Source organism: Candoia aspera, chromosome 11 (genome assembly GCF_035149785.1).
Source record: "Candoia aspera isolate rCanAsp1 chromosome 11, rCanAsp1.hap2, whole genome shotgun sequence".
Taxonomy (NCBI): domain Eukaryota; kingdom Metazoa; phylum Chordata; class Lepidosauria; order Squamata; family Boidae; genus Candoia; species Candoia aspera.
Genome location: NC_086163.1, coordinates 3,393,747 through 3,414,123, shown reverse-complemented (window position 1 = coordinate 3,414,123; position 20,377 = coordinate 3,393,747). Strand labels below are relative to the sequence as shown.

The window sequence follows — 20,377 nt, the reverse complement described above, 5'->3', positions numbered from 1 at the left end:
TCTTCCCCTTATGTGGCCAAAGTATTTCAGTTTTGCCTTTCATCTCATTCCCTCAAGTGAGCAGTCTGGCTATTTCCTGGTTTGATCTTCCGGCAGTCCAACACACTCTCAGAATTTTCCTCCAACACCACAGCTCAAAAGCATCGATCTTCCTTCTCTCAGCCTTCCTTATGGTCCAGCTCTCTCAGCCATATGTTACTACGGGGAACACCATTGCTTTAACTATGCGGACCTTTGTTGTCAGTGTGATGTCTCTGCTCTTAGCTATTTTATCGAGATTTGTCATTGCTCTTCTCCCAAGGATTAAGCGTCTTCTGATTTCCTGACTGCAGTCAGCATCTGCAATAATCTTTGCGCCTAGAAATACAAAGTCTTTCACTGCCTCTACGTTTTCTCCCTCTATTTGCCAGTTATCAATCAAGCTGGTTGCCATAATCTTGGTTTTTTTGAGGTTTAGCTGCAGGCCAGCTTTTGCACTTTCTTCTTTCACCTTCATCATAAGGCTCCTCAGTTCCTCTTCGCTTTCAGCCATCAAAGTGGTATCATCTGCATATCTGAGATTGTTAATGTTTCTTCCAGCGATTTTAACTCCAGCCTTGGATTCCTCAAGCCCAGCATGTCGCATGATGTGTTCTGTGTACAAGTTGAATAGGTAGGGTGAGAGTATACAGCCCCGCCGTACTCCTTTCCCAGTCTTAAACCAGTCCATTGTTCCGTGGTCTGTTCTTCCTGTTGCTACTTGGTCGTTAAACAGATTCCTCAGGAGGCAGACAAGATGACTTGGTATTCTCATACCACTAAGAGCTTGCCACAATTTGTTATGGTCCACACAGTCAAAGGCTTTAGAATAGTTAATCAAACAGAAATAGATGATTTTCTGAAACTCCCTGGCTTTTTCCATTATCCATCGGATATTGGCAATTCGGATATTGGCAATCTGCCTTTTCTAAACCCAGCTTGTACATCTGGCAATTCTTGCTCCATGAATTGCTGAAGTCTACCTTGCAGGATCTTGAGCATTACCTTACTGGCATGTGAAATGAGCGCCACTGTTCGATGGTTTGAACATTCTTTAGTGTTCCCCTTTTTTGGTATGGGGATATAAGTTGATTTTTTCCAGTCTGATGGCCATTCTTGTGTTTTCCAAATTTGCTGGCATATAGCACGCGTTACCTTGACAGCATCATCTTGCAAGATTTTGAACAGTTCAGCTGGGATGCCATCGTTTCCTGCTGCCTTGTTATTAGCAATGCTTCTTAAGGCCCATTCAACCTCACTCTTCAGGATGTCTGGCTCTAGCTCACTGACCACACTGTCAAAGCTATCCCCGATATTGTTATCCTTCCTATACAGGTCTTCTGTATATTCTTGCCACCTTTTCTTGATCTCTTCTTCTTCTGTTAGGTCCTTGCCATCTTTGTTTTTGATCATACCCATTTTTGCCTGCAATTTACCTCCAGTGTTTCTTATTTTCTGGAAGAGGTCTCTTGTCCTTCCTATTCTGTTGTCTTCTTCCACTTCCGCGCATTGCTTGTTTAAAAATAATTCCTTGTCTCTTCTGGCTAACCTCTGGAATTTTGCATTTAATTGGGCATATCTCCCCCTATCACTGTTGCCTTTTGCTTTCCTTCTTTCTTGGGCTACTTCTAGTGTCTCGCAGACAGCCATTTTGTCTTCTTGGTTTTCTCTTTCTTTGGGATGTATTTTGTTGCCGCCTCCTGGACAATGTTGCAAACTTCTGTCCATAGTTCTTCTGGGACCCTATCTACTAAGTCCAGTCCCTGAAATCTATTCTTCACCTCCACTGCATATTCCTTAGGAATATTAGTGAGCTCATACCTAGCTGATCTGTGGGTCTTCCCTAATCTCTTTAGTCTGGTCCTAAATTGTGCAATAAGAAGTTTGTGATCTGAACTACAGTCAGCTCCAGATCTTGTTTTTACTGACCGTATAGATGTCGGCCACCTTTGTCTGCAAAGGATGTAGTCAATCTGATTTCGGTGTTGTCCATCTGGTGAAGTCCATGTATAAAGCTGTCTCTTAGGTTGTTGGAAGAGAGTGTTTGTTATGCAGAGTGAGTTGTCTTGGCAAAATTCTGTCAGCCTATGTCCTGCTTCGTTTTGTTCTCCCAGGCCATGCTTACCTGTAATTCCAGGTGTCATTTGACTGCCCACCTTAGCATTCCAGTCTCCCGTGATGAAAATAACATCTCTTTTAGGCGTGTTGTCCAGTAGGTGCTGCAGATCCTCATAGAACTGCTCTACTTCAGCTTCTTCAGCATCTGTGGTTGGGGCGTATATTTGGATCACTGTGATGGTAGATGGCTTGCCCTGAATTTGAATTGAGATCATTCTATTGTTTTTTGGATTGTATCCAAGCACTGCTTTAGCCACTTGACTATTAATTATGAAGGCTACTCCATTTCTTCTGTGGTCCTCTTGTCCACAGTAGTAGATCTGGTGGTCATTTGATGTGAAGTGGCCCATTCCAGTCCATTTCAGTTCACTGATGCCCAACATGTCTATCTTTAATCTTGACATCTCACCAATAACCACATCCAATTTGCCCTGGCTCATAGATCTTACATTCCAGGTTCCAATGGTGTGTTGATCCTTAGAACCTCGGATTTGCCGTTCACCACCAGCACCGTCGGCCGCTAGCCATCCTTTCGGCTTTGAGCTAGATGCGTCATCACGTCTGGGGCTAGTTGAACTCATCCTCTGTTCCTCCCCAGTAGCATTTTGACCATCTTCCGACCTGGGGGTCTCATCTTCTGACATATCTCTGGTTGTACTGATCCATTTAGTTTTCACGGCAAGAATACTGGGGTGGGTTGCCATTACCTTCCCCAGGGATCGCATTTAGTCTGACCTCTCTGTCATGACCTTCCTGTCTTGGGTGGCCCTTCACAGTTTAGCTCATGGCATCATTGAGGTGCTCAAGCTCCAGCACCACGACAAGGTAACCATCCTTTGCTGAAGAAGAAGGGGAATACCTCCTTGCTTATTGAGGTGTTTGCCTCAGCAAACGAACAAGCTATTGTGACTGACGCAAAGTCATCCAGTGAATTTCATAGCTGAGTGTGGAACTGAACCTGAATCTCCTTATTACATTTAACCACTGTGCTGTACTTGTTATCTGAGTTTCTGCTGAAGGCATAAGCTGAGTAAGAATTGTGCATTGTAATAGTTTAAATGAATAGTTTGAGCTGTCTGTAATCATTTATAGAAAACCTAGAATTTACCATGGTGTTCTATGATGTAGCAGACCATATAAATGGATGGAAAGTGTTTAAGAATTTGCATATCACTCAGTTGCAGAGATAATGGTTTGACTTAGAAAACAATTTGAAAGAACAAACCTTTCTGTTAGTTGCTGGTATATGTGGCTTAAAAAGATGAGGGGGGTGTTGTCTGTTTGATACCACACTAATGCACACTTATATTTTGCTGATTAGGTCCACAGCATCACTGGACAGTTATTTCCAGGTCAGTAGGACTCAACCAACAGGGACATCCCATCTAGCAGGCCACAATAACCATAGCTCAGATGAAACAGTGGTCCTAAGTGACTCTGAGAGCAGCAACAGCAGCAGCTCCACTGGGGAGGAAGAGGAGCCAGCAAGAAGCTCAGAGGAAGCACCTGGGACCGTTGGCTTGGGAGGTTTGCATTGTTTCCGCATCTTTGAAAATGTAAAAATGTGTAAATGACTCATGGCACGTTGCCCATCATTGATCAAATAAGCGCAATCTGCTTATTTGTGTGACATTTTCATGAGCTTCAGTCGACTTAGGGTGTCAGCAGGATGTCCTCAAAACAGTCAAGATAGCGGCTACAGTGGCACAATTGAAGCTCTGCCTGTACTGCACATAAAAAACAGGCAGAACTTTGATTGGTCCGTTGTGGATGTTGTCTTGACTGTTTTGACTATACTCTGCAGACATCCCTGCTGCTTTGGGTCTCCTGTTGCACAGAGTGGATCATACTTTGTATTGTAACAATTCTAGGAACTCGGCTGAGCTAAGGCAAAATGTCTTGGGCAAATGCAGATTATTTTATGTCAGGCATAGCCTTTACTGTGCAGCAATGGTCCTTTACTAATTCCTTCCAAATATTTTTATGTAGTCTTCTAAAGTAGCCTGATTAAGTCTGTCTACTTTGAACTTTATATACTTATTACCTGTGAGCTTTTTGTGGTTTTGAATTATATAAAAATATCTTGCTAATTTATTTTGTCTGTTTAAATTGAAATAGCTTATTGGTAGGGCTGCACTTCTTTGTGGGCTGGTTTTGGTTTCCTTGTGTGAAGCGTTCCTCTGTTTTTCCCCTTAGTATCTGGCTCAAATCAGATGGAGCCTCCTGGAGATGGTCCTAATGAGACAGAGCACCCTGATGATATTAGAGTCACCGCTGCCCAACCAAAGGTGAGAGAAGGTGAAGTTGAATACCTGGGCTCTTATTTGCCTGAGCCAGCTTCCATGTTTTCTTTTTTCCAGACAACTCCGTTAAAGAAAACCAATCCGGTGGCATCTTTAGTTCCTTTGGAAGAGGAGAATGGTGATACCTGTGCCATCTGTTTTGAAGAGTGGACGAATGCTGGGGAGCATCGTCTCGCTGCACTGCGCTGTGGACATCTTTTTGGCTACAGCTGCATTGAGAGGTGGCTGAAAGGTCAAGTAGGCAAATGCCCCCAGGTAAAAGTCTTTAAGCAAGAACCACCTAAGACACTCATTGCAGTAAAAAGCTAAGAGCAGTTGCAGGGATTTTAAGTGACTTGCCGAATGAAACAACAACAACAACTTTAGTCTTGTCTTGGCTACTAAGCGGGTGATGTATTAGAGTATTCTGGTTGCATGTGACCTTTTCAGCTATTTAAATATTCACTGAGGGATGACAGAACTTCAGGGAAAGAAATAGTTCTCTTTCTTCAGTTATTTAATAGAACTTTGCAGAGCTTAGGGTTCTCAGGGGAAAAGGTGCCATTATTGTTCAGGAGAATTATTTAAATTGTGTGCAACTCACAGTGGAGTAAATGTACCTTGGACTGTGTGGCAGCTGAGGCTTGTTGTGATAAAAATCAATTACCAAAGAAGGTCTAAACTATTGGTTTATTGGTCCAACTTAGCAGGTTGCAATGAGTCACTGGTCTCTTGCACCCAGGAGAGCAGAAGCCACAAGGTATATAGATCTTATGTGGTAAATTGACCAAAGACAGTTTGAATGGGCACAGACACTAGCAGAAGAGCCCAAATAAAGAAAGAATTGCTTTACAACTGATAAGGAAACAAGATAACCACAAGCACAGGGTATCCCTCATGATGTGAAAACATTTCAGACACATTCCTAAAAATGCATCATAGGAGTTTTGATGTGTGAGTTGAGCCAAAGCCTCTGGTGGGAAGAGATGGGTGGTGACAAATTTGATAGATAGATAGATAGATGTTGTTCTAACAAGGTGACCCTGTATTTAGGTCAGGAAGTGATAAGGAGGTATGGCAGCATATATCCTGGTCCTGTCTCCTCAAGGCATGCATTCTGCGACCTATTAGTCACTAATAGGCAGAGCTGGGCACAGTAACAAAGCTCCCTTCTGAAGGATGTTATATGAGAAATACAGAGGAGCGCATAGATGAATGTAAAGAAAAATATATCAGTGCTACCCTGATAAAAGTAAACATACAATTGTATTTATTTATTTAATTTATCGCCGCCCATCTCCCCCACAAGGAGGGACTCAGGGCAGTTTACAATAAAAACACTTGACTACAAAATAATATAAATACTATACAATAATATAAATAAGCAATAAAATGTAAGTATTATATTTATAAATTTATAAATTGGTTCAATCTGGGTTCTTATTCCAAACCACCACAGGCTGAGCAATAGATTAGCCGCAAGAAATTGACTCATTTTGTATTTTGTTTTAGTGCAATAAGAAAGCTAAGCGCACAGATATTGTGGTCCTTTATGCCCGTACTCTGAAAGCACTGGACACCACTGAACAGGAAAACATGAAAAGGTACTGATGCTGAATCACCTTCATATTCCTACATGAAACTGTATGCACGTTTATGATCAAGGACCGTCCAAAAGAATCTTTTACTGAAGTGCACAGAGTAGATCAGCCCAGCCTCTCTCAGACGGCTTCTTGTGCACAAAAGGTATGCAGATTTGAGCTGAAAGAATCTTATGGTACAAATGTAACAAATAAGTGAAGTTACTCACATAATTACAAGGCATGCCTAGAAAATCAGACAAACCCTGTAGTGATTTTTTGTGCCTGATGAATCTGTGCAGAGTCTAGGTCAGGCAGCAAAGCAGGAAAACTTGGTATCTAAACTTAGAAAACGATAGGATTTCAAACAAAAGTCTACTCATGATTCAGTGGGTGCGTCTGCAGTATGTACAAGCTGTGATTAGCATTAAATCTGTCGCTATGAATGCTGCACTGAGAAACATAACAGGTTGAGGTAAAATGTAGTGATGGATCTCTGTTCGATGGCAGTTGGCCAGCTGCACTGAGAAGTTTTTATTTATTAACTGGTGTATAAAAATCGAAAAGGTGGGTGGTAGTCTGACAGGTGTTGGAGCTGCCCCAGGTAGGATGTGCTGAGGAGTTTAATTCTTTCCCTAGGTAACAGCAGAGATATTTTTGCAGGAATGATCCTGCTTCTGCAACCCTGCCTTATCCTTCTGGAAAACCAATGGTTGCTTAATCGTAAGTTAGCAAATAGTCTGGGTTCAGATAACACGAAAAACATAAAAGCCATGGGAGCTTTTGTTCTTGGCAGTTTTAGACCTTTAACTGCTTCCAGAAAAACTAGGTCACCGTGGAATTACAGACACTTCCCGTATTCTAATATCATGGCTCAAATTAATCTTTCCCATTCTTGCTTGATCAGCTGTTACATGTATAAGATTTAGATGTCTGTGTGTAGAGACTGTCCGTACCTTTTTGTTACTAATATTTATATGAAGCATTTTTACCCTGCTCTTGAGCCAAAATGACTCCTATGGCATTTTAAAAAATCAGTTCTGCCTTCAGACTTACACTATAGAAGTTGTAACATACAGTGAGGATGATGGAGGCTCTTGGGTCAGATTTGAATCCTGGTGACTTTGTGGACAATCCTTGTAGCTTCCTTGGAATCCATAGAAAAATAATGTATCACTGCCTTCTGGGATGTTTTCTCAGTTTTCCACTCCAGTCTACAGTCTGGGAACTCCTGGTAGTCTCCCATCCCAAATGCTAATGAAATCTGTCCCTTTTTTGCCATAGTTCTTTAGAAAAGGAGCACGTCCTGAGAAGGAAAGCAGAACTGGAATCAGCACAGAGTCGCCTTCAGCTGCAAGTCATGACAGAGGAGTGTAGCAAACTTAAGCAGCAAGTTCAGGTAAGCTTAGCTGCAATCATTAGGCAGGACATCTGTAATCTGTCTTTCTCACATGCTGTTTAAAAAAAATTACATCTTATTTACGGGAGAGGATGTTACCAGGGAGTCCCTGGCATGGTCGCCGAGGGGCACAGATATCCCCATAGACATTCCTTGGAGCTTGCCGGGCTTTACATGAACCAGTGGGCTCTGAAAGGTTCTTAGGAAAAGTTCAGTGGCATTCCAGGCAGAATGCTTGTTTGCCAAGGGAAAGGCCAAGTTAACTGGGATTTAGAGCACCTGGCTGGGGGAAGGGTGGGGCTCTAGAGAGTTGATAAGCATTCTGGCCAATTGATGTTTTGTGGCTGGGTATGTCCCCCATGGCTGGCTTTTGGTGAATAAATCAACCCCACTTGGTTGCCATTTTACAAGAGCACTTATAATATGTTCTTAAAGGTGCGGCCATCCAGATAGGTTGGGAATCCCTGATCTTGGCAGAGGAATGGTTCAGTGGCACACATTTGATAATATTAGACTTGTTGAATTTGGGCTGGGGAGAGCTGGTTCCTTTAGCCACGATGTCTTTCGGTCCATTCTCTATAAGCATTAGTCTCCTAATATCCCCTTAAGCTACTTGTCTTTCTTCCTGACTTTTGTGAACTTGGAAGACTTGTTAACTGCAGAGTGCTTTGCAGACCTGGTTAAACCGTGTTGGACCCCGATTTCCACAAGCCTAATCTGTACATCAAGCGGATGGGATTTCTGAGAGTTGTTCTCAAAAACATCTGGAGGGGCCTAGATAGCCCCCCCGTTGCCTAATTGTGCCCTCTACGTAGGAGCAGCCGGTACTCTGGGCTTCGCTTCCACTCGCCTTTGTCTTTCCCTCCGCAGGAGCTGAAGGCCTTGCTGGCCCGGCACAACGCCAGCTCCACTCCGCCGTCCAGCAGTGCTCGCTCCTGCTTCCCCGGCTGCCTCTCCTCTGGCCAGGGCCAGCACAAGTACCATTTTGAGAGAGCCTTTCTGGTCTCTCAGATGGGCAACTGCCGGGTTATGGCATACTGTGACCCCTTGAGCTGCCTTGTGGTCTCACAGCCCTCTCCACAAAGTACTCTCCTTCCTGGTGAGTCAGTAACCCAAACCAGGTGTTGGGGCTAGAGGGAGAGGTGGGACTGCCGCCTCAGTCAAATGAAGGTACTTCAGAAAGTGAGGATTCTGCTAACTGGCCTTTTTTGTGTCCGAGGCTATGGGATTAAGATGATGAGCGCTGTCAACTTGAAGAGCAGTCAGTATGTCCCCATCCACAGCAAGCAAATCCGGGGCCTGGCCTTCAGCAACCGTACAGATGGCTTGCTCTTATCTGCTTCTTTGGACCATACACTCAGGCTTACCAGGTGAATACTGGTGATGAAGAGGCTCTTCCCTGCACGGCTCGGGGGACTTGTTAGGAAACGGTCTCCCAGCCAGGACTGCGGCCATTATCTCTGCCGGGTAGTGGGGGCCAGGAGGAAAGGCGCTGGTGGGAATGGGTGCTGATGCTGAGAAGCTCTTGTATCCTTTTCTCTCAGCTTAACCACAAACACTGTTGTGCAGACCTATAATGCCAGCCGCCCCATCTGGTGCTGCTGCTGGTGTCTTGACGACACCAACTGTGTCTATGCTGGGCTCGCTAATGGCTCTATCTTGGTCTATGATCTGCGGGACACGAGCTCCCACATCCAGGAACTGGCCCCACAGAAGTCCAGGTACGGCTTTTGTAAGGTAACTTTGCCTTCCAAACACTAAATTGAGACCACGGGAGATTTTAAATTATCTCAGTGACAATAAAAAACAAGTTCATTTCTAAGGCTGCATATTATTTGAAAAATCCTTCATGCTGTGGGCTACGAACATAGTTTTCTTGACAGGGAACCTGAAAGGCTTGGATACAGAATGCAAACTAAGGGACTGTCTCATCCCCGTCACATCAACCCGTCCCGCCCGGTCGTGCAGAGGGGGCATGCTACGGACCCCGTTGCAAGAGAACTCCATCTGGCGGGGTCCAGGAGGCGGGCCTTCTCTGTGGCAGCCCCCGCCCTTTGGAACACCCTTCCCCCGGAAGTGTGGTTGGCCTCCTCTCTTCTGGACCTCAGGAAACGGCTGAAGACCTGGTTTTGCCACCTTGCCGGGAGTGGGGAGAGGAAGAGCCACTCTTGGGGCTGGTTGGTTCCCTAGTCCTGCCGGGACCCGTTCCGGTCCCCTTTGGGTGGAATTAGATCTGCCATCACTTGGATTTTATTATATATTATATGTATATTTATTGATACTATTCTGATTTTATCGTATTTTATACTGTTTTACTGTGAACCACCCAGGGTCCCCCAAGTGGGGCAGCTGGGTGGTAATAAAAATGTGACAAACAAACAAACAAACAAATAAATAAAAATAAAGTAAACTCCTTGCTGTGATCTAGGATAAAAGTCTCCCAGCTGGTGAGAGCTAGTGACTAGCGCTAGACTGGCTAGTGTCAGAGGTAATCTTGCCAGAGGTGCGTTTCCACTCCTTCAGTCACTGCTGGTAGCAGCATTCTTGTGGGCGGGGACTTGGAGGGAATACAGCGCGGGCAAAATCGGGGAGAAAATCTATCGTGCTTGTAGTGCTGCGTTGAAGACTCTTATCTCAGACTTTCCTGGAATTCTGAGCAGTTGTGAGTGATGTGAGTCAGGTTACCGTTCTTACCCCTACAATACGTTTAATAAAGCTTACTCTGAAGTAAGCAGGGGGTTTCAGTCTTAGCAACAGTTGAACTAAATTAGATGATCTCTAATTTTCAACTTTCTTTGAAATCTTTTCTAAACATTCCTATTTTCATTTTTTCATTTAGGATGAGTAGGGAAACTGTCGGGTTGACAATACCGATTGTCCTGACAATACCTGACTGATTTTGCTGTTCTCTTTGTCAGGTGCCCTGTGGTATCTTTATCTTACCTTCCTCGAATGGCTTCAGCCTCACTACCGCATGGTGGGCTGGTGTCTGGGACGCTGGAAGGAGCCTGTTTTTGGGAACAGAAGTCTAGCGGTTCCTACCGACCTCACGACCTCCTCCTTGAACCTGGAGGCTGTATTGACCTTCAGACAGAAGCCAGCACACGGCACTGCCTTGCAACATTCAGGCCCAGTAAGTTCTCTGTGGATATTTTTGCTCAGTGTTGGGATTTGCCCAGTGGATGCATAGAATCTGGACAGTCCATCCCCAAGAAAACATTGTGTTTTTTCCTCCCCTTCCCCTTTCACTTAATCAGGTGGTGTAACCTCTTGATAGCACTTTGCTTACTTGTTCATGCTGGGTTCCTGCCAGCTCTGTTACTTACAAATGGGAGGGTGAATTTGGATGGCTCTTTCTGTTGAACTGTAGCGCAGTGGAGGCAGTTTATTTTGGCCGCTGTTCTGGCTGCCTCCTCCTTATCAGTTAAGAGATTCGAAGATGAAGGAGAGAAGCTTCAGTGTTAGTTCATTTACTGTACATTGAACGCCTGGATCATGGACATAGCTTGAGCTCTCCTTTTCTTCCCCTGGCCATTGCTTCCACCTCAAGGACAAGGACTAATGCCAGCCTTTCCCAACACAGTACCCTTCACAGTCCCAGAATCTCCAGCCAGCAGGTCCTTTCTCTTTGCTGCCTGGAAATGTCGAGGGTTACAGCTCCAACACGTGGAGCTTCATAATGAGTCTGAATTTTTCCTTTTGCCCTGCTTTGAAATACTGCTTCACAAGCAAACTCGCAGAGATTGTTACTGACAGTACTCACGTAGTAGGCGCTAAGCCCTACCTTGGCATTCAGAGTAGAATAAAACAGGATTACTTTGATCTCAATGTGCATATAAGCAGTACTCTAAGGAAACCAAGCATCTACCAGACAGGTATCTCACTTAAATGTTTCTGCAGCGTTGTGTGTTGATACTTTCTGAATTCTTAACTTATTTTCAATTTCTTCTTCCTTTCACAGACAGAAACAACAACTGTTTGCAGTGTGTGGTAATGGAGCTGACGTCTACTCAGCTGACGGACAGAGCTGATGATGTTGTCTGTTCGTGTAACCCCGTTCAAACTCTTACTGCAGGTCCAACATGCAAACTCCTGACTAAAAATGCCATCTTTCAGAGTCCTGAAGATGATGGCAGCATCCTTGTGTGTGCTGGGGATGAAGCATCAAACTCTGCCATGGTATTGTCTTGATTTTGGATAAAACGTTTACCTTTTGTTGGTAGTGTTGGGTGCTTCCATCACTGGTTGTTTTTCCTGTTCTTCCACAACTGCAATCACAAAGACCCCGGAGTGATAGAGTAGTGCAGTGAGGGTACAAGCGTGTGGCGGTTGCCATAGTACACATCCATGCCACTAGAGAGCCTCTTGTGTAGCAGAACACTGAGGTGGGACTGGAGCTGTCTGTTCTCCCCACTTACTTCCACAGGGGCAGGAGGCTGGGAGGAAAATAATGATCTCAGCTGTGAGGCACATAGACCCAGTATTACTCCATGCAAGGCCTTGAGGTAGAGGGAGGTTAGTCCCTAATTTTTCTGGCTGTCGTACTTGGTCTTTATGTCTCTATTCTGAACTCTTCCAAAAACCTTTTATCGGGACGGGAAGGGAGTTTAGCTTTATTGGGAAGTCACAATTCCTATAAAACATCGTAGTTTGCTGAAGCTATGGAGCTGTGTCTTGCCCAGCAAGGTGTCTGGTGAATCATTTATTTTATTTCTTTATTTCCTATCCCACCTTCATTATTTTTATAAATAACTCAAGGTGGTGAACATACCAAATACTCCTTCCTCCTCTTTTCCCCACAATAGCCCTGTGAGGTGGGTTGGGCTGAGAGAGAGGGACTGGCCCAGGGTCACCTAGCCGGCTTTCGTGCCTAAGGCGGGACTAGAACTCCCAGTCTCCTGGTTTCTAGCCCAGAGCCTGTTTCACAATTCTCTCCCTAACCTTTCAGTATAAAATTCTGGCCAGTGCGGTAGTGCAGGGGACAAAAATGTACACAAAAATGTACCCAAAGTCACCTTGTGCGAGATGGGCAGCCATATAAATGTGATAAATAAATTGCTTAATCTCATACAAGAAAGAAAAAAAATAGGCATATTTATCTGAAAAGATGAATTTGAGTTTAGGATGATCAAAAATTACCAACATGCATAAAAGTTATGGCCTTTTTTCTTTTTATCCTGAAGCTCTGGGATGCAGGAAGTGGAACTCTGCTTCAGAAACTCCCAGCTGACCTCCCTGTGTTGGATGTCTGTCCTTTTGAGGTGAATCGCAGCAGCTTCCTTGCTACTTTGACAGAGAAGATGGTGAAAATCTACAAATGGCAGTGACTGTCTCCCTTGCCTTCCAAGGCTGATCTCTGAGCAAAGCCAGTGTTGCTGCTAATTGGATGTTGGCTGTCTTGAAGATAGGAGTATTTCTGAACCACCATCGCTCTGTACCTCAGGGTAATTTATTTGCTCCATCTCTGCTCACTTTATGTTCTCGTTTTCCCCAATTTATTTATTTTTTTCAGTAAAGACAATTGTTTCAGTCATGCAACAAATTACCTGTATCTTGTTATGGGTCTTGTCTTCTGGTTGCACTACTCTGGGAGAAAATGAAGCCTGAGAAGAGATTTGGCTGCCACTGCATATTTTCTGGAAATTAACTGTTGGTGCTTGCTAAAACTACCTTCATTGGTCCTGTTCCTCATGTGACCTAGAATTTCATGATGTGGGTACCAGCATATCACCAGCCTGCCGTGTGCAAAGCAAAAAGCAGTTTGCATCTTGTTTTTTTGTCTGCTTATAATCACTTGTCTGCAGTGAGTTGTTCCAGCAATGTGTCTTCTGATCATGAGGGATTAGGGGAAAAAGCTGATGGTGAATTCTGCCTCAAATTGGTTGCTAACATGCATTTTGAATGCAGTTTAGGGAGATCCAGTGACTTAAGATAGAAGCCTAACTGTTTAGGCCAAAATCATTAATTAGGAGACATCCTGCCAATCTCCCTGCTAGCCAATCATTGAGAGTTGCAAAATTGAAAAATGAAGCCATTTCAGAACTTGATCAAGTCTCCTTGCAAGAAAAAAAAAAATTGGCTTGGCTTTTCTTAAGCATATTGGTGATATGTTTTCTGCTCTGAATTAAAATGAGATCATATTTAATATTTGCTTTGTGAAAGCCAGCAATCAAGAGTGTATATACTGCGAGACTCATCTGAAAACCTATTTTGATCTGAAAGCTATGGAACTTGAAGCTTTTTGCGCTGCCTATACTATGCGTGGCAGTACGAAACCTTAGAACAACATTCCTAAATTGAAATACTGTGACTCGTAAGTATGTCTAGTAGTCCTGTCATGTTAGATTTTTTTTCTGAACAATGGCAATTGTGAAACAACTATTTAAAATCAGTGGTTTTCTCCAATGGGCAAACAAATTCATTGCCATGCTATTCAAATAGCTTTAAAGTTAAGCATAAGTGCCAAGAAAAGGAAGTGGAGTGCGCATCTTAAAAGATCTTAAGGCAATGATACCTTTTGTATCTGATGTCAGACAGGAATGTTTCCCTGTGGTAAATGAATATGTCAGGGTTTGGAAATACTTCCTTTTTGTTGAAAACTAGCAAAGTGGAATTTTTAAAGTAAATCTTCGCAACAGTGAATGCCTATACCTTATCTAAGGTGAAAATACAGTTACTTTTTTAATGAAGCATGTGTTGGAATAAACTGTTACCTTGCTGGAATCTCTAGAACATAGAAACAGTAGCAGTTCCGCTTTTAACAGTGAACAGGTCACTTTATATTAAAGTACATGATAACTATAATGTAAATAGAGGCAAATTTGTGACGTATGTCAGAATTAGAATTGCTTTGAAAATAAAAGTTTCTGCATAATAAAGATACTTCTTTATCAAGCGCTTAAAAGGCATGTTTGCGTTTGCTGTCTATGCAATAGATGGTGTGTAGAACACCCACGCAATTTCAAAATTTGAAACCCCTGGTGTTTGTAAAAGGATGATAGGTGGTAAAATTTAGGCCGAGTTCTGTTAGAGATATCTCCTATCTGATTCCAGTGCGGAGGGTGAACGTTACTGATGATATGAAGGGTTAGTCTGTAATAGACATCACTAATTGTGGAGTCCTGGGTGCTTTCTGAGCCTTGTTGATTGCTGGCAAGGGACAACCCAACCAATAGAAACTGTGAAAAGGATAACATTGCCATACATCAGAAACATCTCAGAAACCACCAACAGTTACAACCACACGGCAACACCGCAGCACACAAACCAACTAAAACTCTTATATTAAGCAACCCAATAGCCCAAGAAGAAAAAACAGGAGTTATTTACAACATACAATGCAAAGACTGTAACAGCCACTACGTAGGACAGACAGGCAGAAGACTAGCAGAGCGCATCCACGAACACCAACTAGCAGCCAAAAGACACGATGAGAACTCCTTAATCTCACAACACATGGACAGACTCAACCATAGTTTCAGTTGGGAAATGGTGAGCATCCTAAACCAAGCCAAATCCAAAAACACCAGAGAATTCCTGGAAGCCTGGCACTCAGACAAAGCAGCCATCAGCAGACACATAGAGGTAAACAACATCTACATACCATTCCAAAGAGACAATAGAAAAGCCAAAAGACCAGTACGCTCCCTTGCCAGCAATCAACACCCAGATATGCAAAAATCAAGACTAGCATTAACACCAGATGAACCATCAAACAGCACAATACACCCTAATCAAGGAACTATTAACTCAGGCAATCAACCAAGCAGCAAACAACAGCCCAATCAAAGAACTCCCAAGGAGAGAACAACACCCCCAGCAACACAAGCAGGGCAAGCCACGGTGTATAAACTGAGAGCAAGGCCCGCTCCCTCTTCGCACTGAAGATGTTGCCTAGTCTGGCAATGAAACGTCTGTAAGAAAACCTCAAGGCTCAGAGAGCACCAAGGACTCCGCAGTTCAACCCTGAGCTACAAATATTCGCTTCGATTGGTACATAACCAATTCTCTTACATCATATGTTTTAATAGTTTAGAAAAGACACTGTTAAAATCATTTGACAAATACAGTATGCAAATTTCATTCAGTGCTTGGGCTAATGCAGTGTGTAGCCTGTTAAATGAATGGGGTTACGATGGCATCGATATCATCTCAGGAGCGTTGGAGGATACAGTATTCGGCCTTCTAGCACTTGCCCACCTCCTCTATTTTGGGTCCATTTCTCGTGCATCATAATTGAGAAGGAGGCGGAAGATGTTTCACAATTCTCTCTGATCTTTCAGTATAAAACCCTGGCCAGTGCGGCAGTGCAGGGGACAAAAATGTACACTGCTCAAAGTTACCTTGTGTGAGATGGGCAGCCATATAAATTTGGTAAATAAATAAATTGCTTAATCTCATACAAGAAAGAAAAAAATAGGCATATTTATCTGAAAAGATGAATTTGAGTTTAAGATGATCAAAAATTACCAACATGCATAAAAGTATTTTACAATGCCATGCTTCTCCAGTCTAGGGTTACCAACTCTGATTGAAATCAATCCTGGCTGCTTCCGCCCCCAAATAAATGTGTGCGTATGTATCATACTTTTGTGTGCTTATATGTATGTAGAAGTATGTGGCAGAAGTCATATTCCATAAAAGGGCAGAGTCAAGAGAGAATAACCAAAATGTCTACTGATTTACTATAATTATAAAATAAATTATCCCATTCATAAAAGTAATTGACCCTGTCTTTCCATAACAACTGTTCTTTCATCTATCTCTCTTACACCCACATATCTCGCAAAGAGAAACACAAGTACACACATTCCCTGCTCTTTTTGTCTTGCTTGAAGCTAAACTAAATCCTCCATCAGTCCACTAATTTCTCCCTCATGCCATGTGAAACTTATCAAAGGGTTTACTGTGCCTTCTGATGTTCGTGATCCAGCTCAAGCTCCAGAGCGGCCCTACAAGTTTTGCTACCCCTAATAATACCATCGTGGGGGGAGGAGGGTCCTCCCATCTGGAGGGGATTTAAAAAATAACGTTTATGGGAGATGATAGGGCAAGAAACATGGCTGCTGGCCAACTGACCCAGTTGTTCTGAACTCTGTGTTGCATGAAAACTAACGAGCCCAGACAAAATGCAGGTACAGCTTGCCAAATAGCAACACTGACATATATGCAAGTCTCTCTCTTTGGTATGTCCAAGATTTAACTTCATTAGTGCTTCTGAGCAGTCTGGTTTTATTTCACCTAGTTTTGATTTATTTTTGTGATCCAAGATACTCTCACCAATGTTCTCCAGAACCACATTCATTTTTCTTCTTCAGTCTTTCTGGTGATCCATTTTGCACAGTCATGCCCCTACTGGGAAAACTATGACCTTGACAGTCCCTACCTTTGCTGTCAGGGTGATGCCTCTGCACTTCAATGATTTGTTTAGATGTGTCATAGTTTTGCCCCCCCAAAGCAAGCATCTCTTTGTTTCATATCTGCAGTTATCTCTGATCCTAGGAAGATAAACTCTGTTACTACTTCAGCTTCCCTCCCTACTTGCATTGGGGTTGGCATAATTTTGATGTCATTGAGCAGCAGGCTGGCTTTTATTCTTCTTTCACCTTCCACAAGAGATTCCTTAGTTTTTTTCTCTTCCAGCTTTCAAAGGGGAATCCCCAGCATATCAGAGTTTGTTGTTGCCTCTCCCAGCAATTTTAATCCCAATTTCCATTCCCATCATTTCTGACGATTTTCCTGCATGTACCTTAAAAAGGTGTTAATATATATACAGTACCTGGCATACTTCTTTCCCTGATTTGGAACTATTTGGTTGCTCCAGATTACGTTCATTGTACAAATTCTTCAGTAGGTAGATGAGGTGACCCCCAGACTTTTAGGGCTGCCCGAAATTCATTCTTATCTATCCAGTCAAAGGTTTTAGTATAATCAATAAAGCAAATCTAAACATATTTTTGGAACTTCCTTGCCTTTTCCGTCCATCTGATATTGGCACTTGCCACTTCTGAATCCAACTTGTACATCTGGTAGTTCTTCCATCTATTGTTGGAGTCTGGATAGTAACATCTTAAACATCATCTTACTAGCGTAATTGCTTAGTGCTTTGAACATTCTTTAGTATTGCCCTTTTTTGAACTGGAATATAAAATGTGCCTTCAGGTCGGTCTTGACTCCTGGCAACTGTCTGGACAAGTCCCTGCAGTTTTCTTGGCAACGTCTTCAGAAGCAGCTTTCCTTTTGTCATCTTCCTAGGGCTGAGAGAGGGGGACCGGCTCAAAGTAAGTCAGATGGGTAAAGCAGAAGAATTCATGATCCCCATTTTCTAGCCTGGTCCCTTTAACCACTATACCAAACTGGGTCTCTTGTTTGAGTTAGTCTTGATTCTGGATGACTACATGGATGAGTCCCTGCAGTTTTCTTAGCAAGATTTCAGAAGTGATTTGCCCTCACCTCTCCTAGAGCTGAGAGAGAGGGACTGGCTTTGGACCTAAAGCAGGACTAAGTCTCAAAGTCTCCCAATTTGTGGCCTGTTGCCTTTAACCACTAATCAACATTTTTTCTGTTCCCCTCGCCACTGCTGTGTATTCCATGTCTGCTTGCAAACTGCAAGGAATATTTTAGCTGCATCATCTTGTAATATTTTAAACAGTTCTGGTAATATCAACTCCTGCGGCTTTGCTTTTAGCAATATTTTCTAGGGCCCATTTAACTTCACTTCCCAGAATGTCTCGCTGTAGTTCAGTGATCAAACCTTCATATGTATCAGTGATTTGGGGATTTTTCTTGTACAACTCTGCAGTATAATTTGCACCATGTCTTCTGTATATCATTTTTTCCCAGAAGATCTTTGCCTTCTCTTTCTTTTTCCATGCCTATCAGTGCATGAAAAGTTTCCTTGATTTCTGTAATTTTCTTAAATAAATCTCTTATTCTTCCCATGGTGATGGTGGCCATGGGAATTACATTGTAGCTTAACCTTTGGGGAAGAAGAGCTATGTTTACATTACCACTGGATTTTTTTAATATGTCTTCTTTTTTGAGGAATAGTGTGCTTGAACTGCAACTTAGTGATTTGGGAATAATTCTTTGAGAATGCTTGCATTGTAGCCAAGTGTTTTTTATTGAGATAATGTTTTGATGTTTTAGATATTTGTATATTGGTGGTTTTTAAATGGAGCTCTTGTGTTTGCTTTAGAATTTGAATAGTTTGGGTGTTACAGTACCTAGGCCATTTTGGTAATAGTAGGCAGTTTCCCTTTGCACTGCTTATTGTTTGTTTCTTTGAGGCTTGTTTGCAGTGTAGACTGGAGTTGGGATGTTACTGGGGGAGGTTGTATGAGTATGCGTATTGCAGTTGCATAAGTTGTGCTGTGCGTTATATTCTTGGTGATTTGAGGGCAGTTGAGTTTTCATGTTAAACTGCAACTTTTTGCAGGGGAGGGTGATGGATAAGTGCATTTCCTTTACAGTTCAGCGTTTGGGAATATATTGATAGTTTAATCTAATTTGCCTGAGAATCAGCAGATGATGCACAATTTTTACAAAGCACTGGGACTGTGAGGTCTTTATTTTAAGGCCTAATTTCAGAAACTCACAGCACAAGCCACGATGGATATGCAAAGTTCTTTATTAGGTCTTTACCTCAGACTGTCAAAGCCACAACTGGCTCCACTTCCTCCCGCCTCCCTCCTTTGTCTTCCCGCCTTTTCTTTGTCCCGCCCCTTCCTCTGCGTTGACAGCTTGCGTGATGGTGGCCTCTCAGTCTCTCAGTTGTGAATGGGGTTGCTGCCATTTGCTCTCTTCTTCTCCCTTGCCCCTCCGTTGCTCGTAGTCTCTCCTCTGTCCTTCCTTCCCTTTGATGTGTAAGGTTACAGCACCCAGGTGCAATGAACCATTGCCCCTGGGTTCTCCATCCTTACATGCCACCTCCCTGCGGAAAGATGGCCTCCCCCCGTTTTGTCCCCTGGATACAGAGGTACCTGGCAAAAAAAAAAAGCAGGCTGTGACGCGGAGGTACATATGACAAAGCATTAGGAGGTACATATGACAAAGCATTCTGTTTAAGCTATGTAGGTTTAATGGGATATTGCTTATGGAATGCCCTGACTAGGCGGGGCACTCGGACATGGTGGCTTGCCACTCACTCATTTTCTTTGTCTGGTAGGTGTTTCCAGCGTACTAAGTATTGTAAGCCCCCCCGACATAGTCTGGAGTCTAGAATTTCTTGTATCTCGAAGTGCTGTTCACCATCAATCAGTGTGGGGGTGGGTGGGGGTGGTCTAGGGTGCCATCGCGTTGACGTTCGTACTGGTTTAAGAAGACAGCAATGGAAGACTGGGTGAATATTGTGCAATGTTTTTGGAAGTCGGAGTTGCACTGTGACATTGTTGATAAGTTGCGTGATTGGAAACGGGCCGACATACTTTGAGCCGAGTTTCTTCAACGGCTGATTCGATTTCAAGTATTTAGTAGATAAACCATGTCTCCCACTTTTAGGCGCCACTCGGTGGACCTCTTTCTATCAGCGTATTTTTTGTAATCGGGCTTGGCATCATCAAGCGCCTTGACAATTGTAGGCCAGCTGTCCCTGAGTTGTGCAATCCAATCATTCAAGGAGAGTATTTTGGTGCAGAGTTGTGGGAGTTCCAGGATGGGCTTGTCCGGTGGCGACCTGAAATGGCGTAAATCCTGTGCTCACGTGTACTGCATTATTATATGCTACCTCGGCGAATGGGAGTAAATCGACCCAATTGTCTTGCTGGTGGCTGATGTAGCAGCGCAAGTATTGTTTGAGGATTTGATTCCTTTGTTCACTCACCCTGTCAGTTTCTGGGTGGTGGGCGGAGCTTAGGCCTTGGTCGACACCAATTAACTTGAGAAATTGCTTCCAGAATCTGGAAGTAAATTGAGTTCTTTTGTCACTTATGATACATTCGGGAGTACTGTGAGGGTGATAGATGTGGTGAATGAACATCCTA

The 20,377-nt window shown here is 43.2% G+C and overlaps 1 protein-coding gene across 3 annotated transcripts in view; it reads left to right on the top strand.

Moving 5' to 3' along the window:
• Nucleotides 1-20,377, top strand: part of RFWD3 (ring finger and WD repeat domain 3) — a 36,301-nt gene that overhangs the window by 3,824 nt on the left and 12,100 nt on the right. The window contains exons 2-12 of one of the 3 annotated variants that reach the window (XR_010068600.1): nucleotides 3,458-3,663; nucleotides 4,333-4,694; nucleotides 5,931-6,022; nucleotides 7,283-7,397; nucleotides 8,268-8,496; nucleotides 8,617-8,767; nucleotides 8,942-9,118; nucleotides 10,316-10,530; nucleotides 11,359-11,576; nucleotides 12,581-12,841; nucleotides 17,559-17,641. Coding sequence is in view for 1 of the 3 variants with exons in the window: in XM_063312800.1 (XP_063168870.1) it covers nucleotides 3,458-3,663; nucleotides 4,333-4,694; nucleotides 5,931-6,022; nucleotides 7,283-7,397; nucleotides 8,268-8,496; nucleotides 8,617-8,767; nucleotides 8,942-9,118; nucleotides 10,316-10,530; nucleotides 11,359-11,576; nucleotides 12,581-12,724 (1,909 nt within the window). In the remaining 2 variants the exon portion in view is untranslated. Of the gene's footprint in view, nucleotides 1-3,457; nucleotides 3,664-4,332; nucleotides 4,695-5,930; nucleotides 6,023-7,282; nucleotides 7,398-8,267; nucleotides 8,497-8,616; nucleotides 8,768-8,941; nucleotides 9,119-10,315; nucleotides 10,531-11,358; nucleotides 11,577-12,580; nucleotides 14,292-17,558; nucleotides 17,642-20,377 lie in introns of those variants that run through there. The other 2 variants (XR_010068599.1, XM_063312800.1) reach the window with 2 other exon arrangements.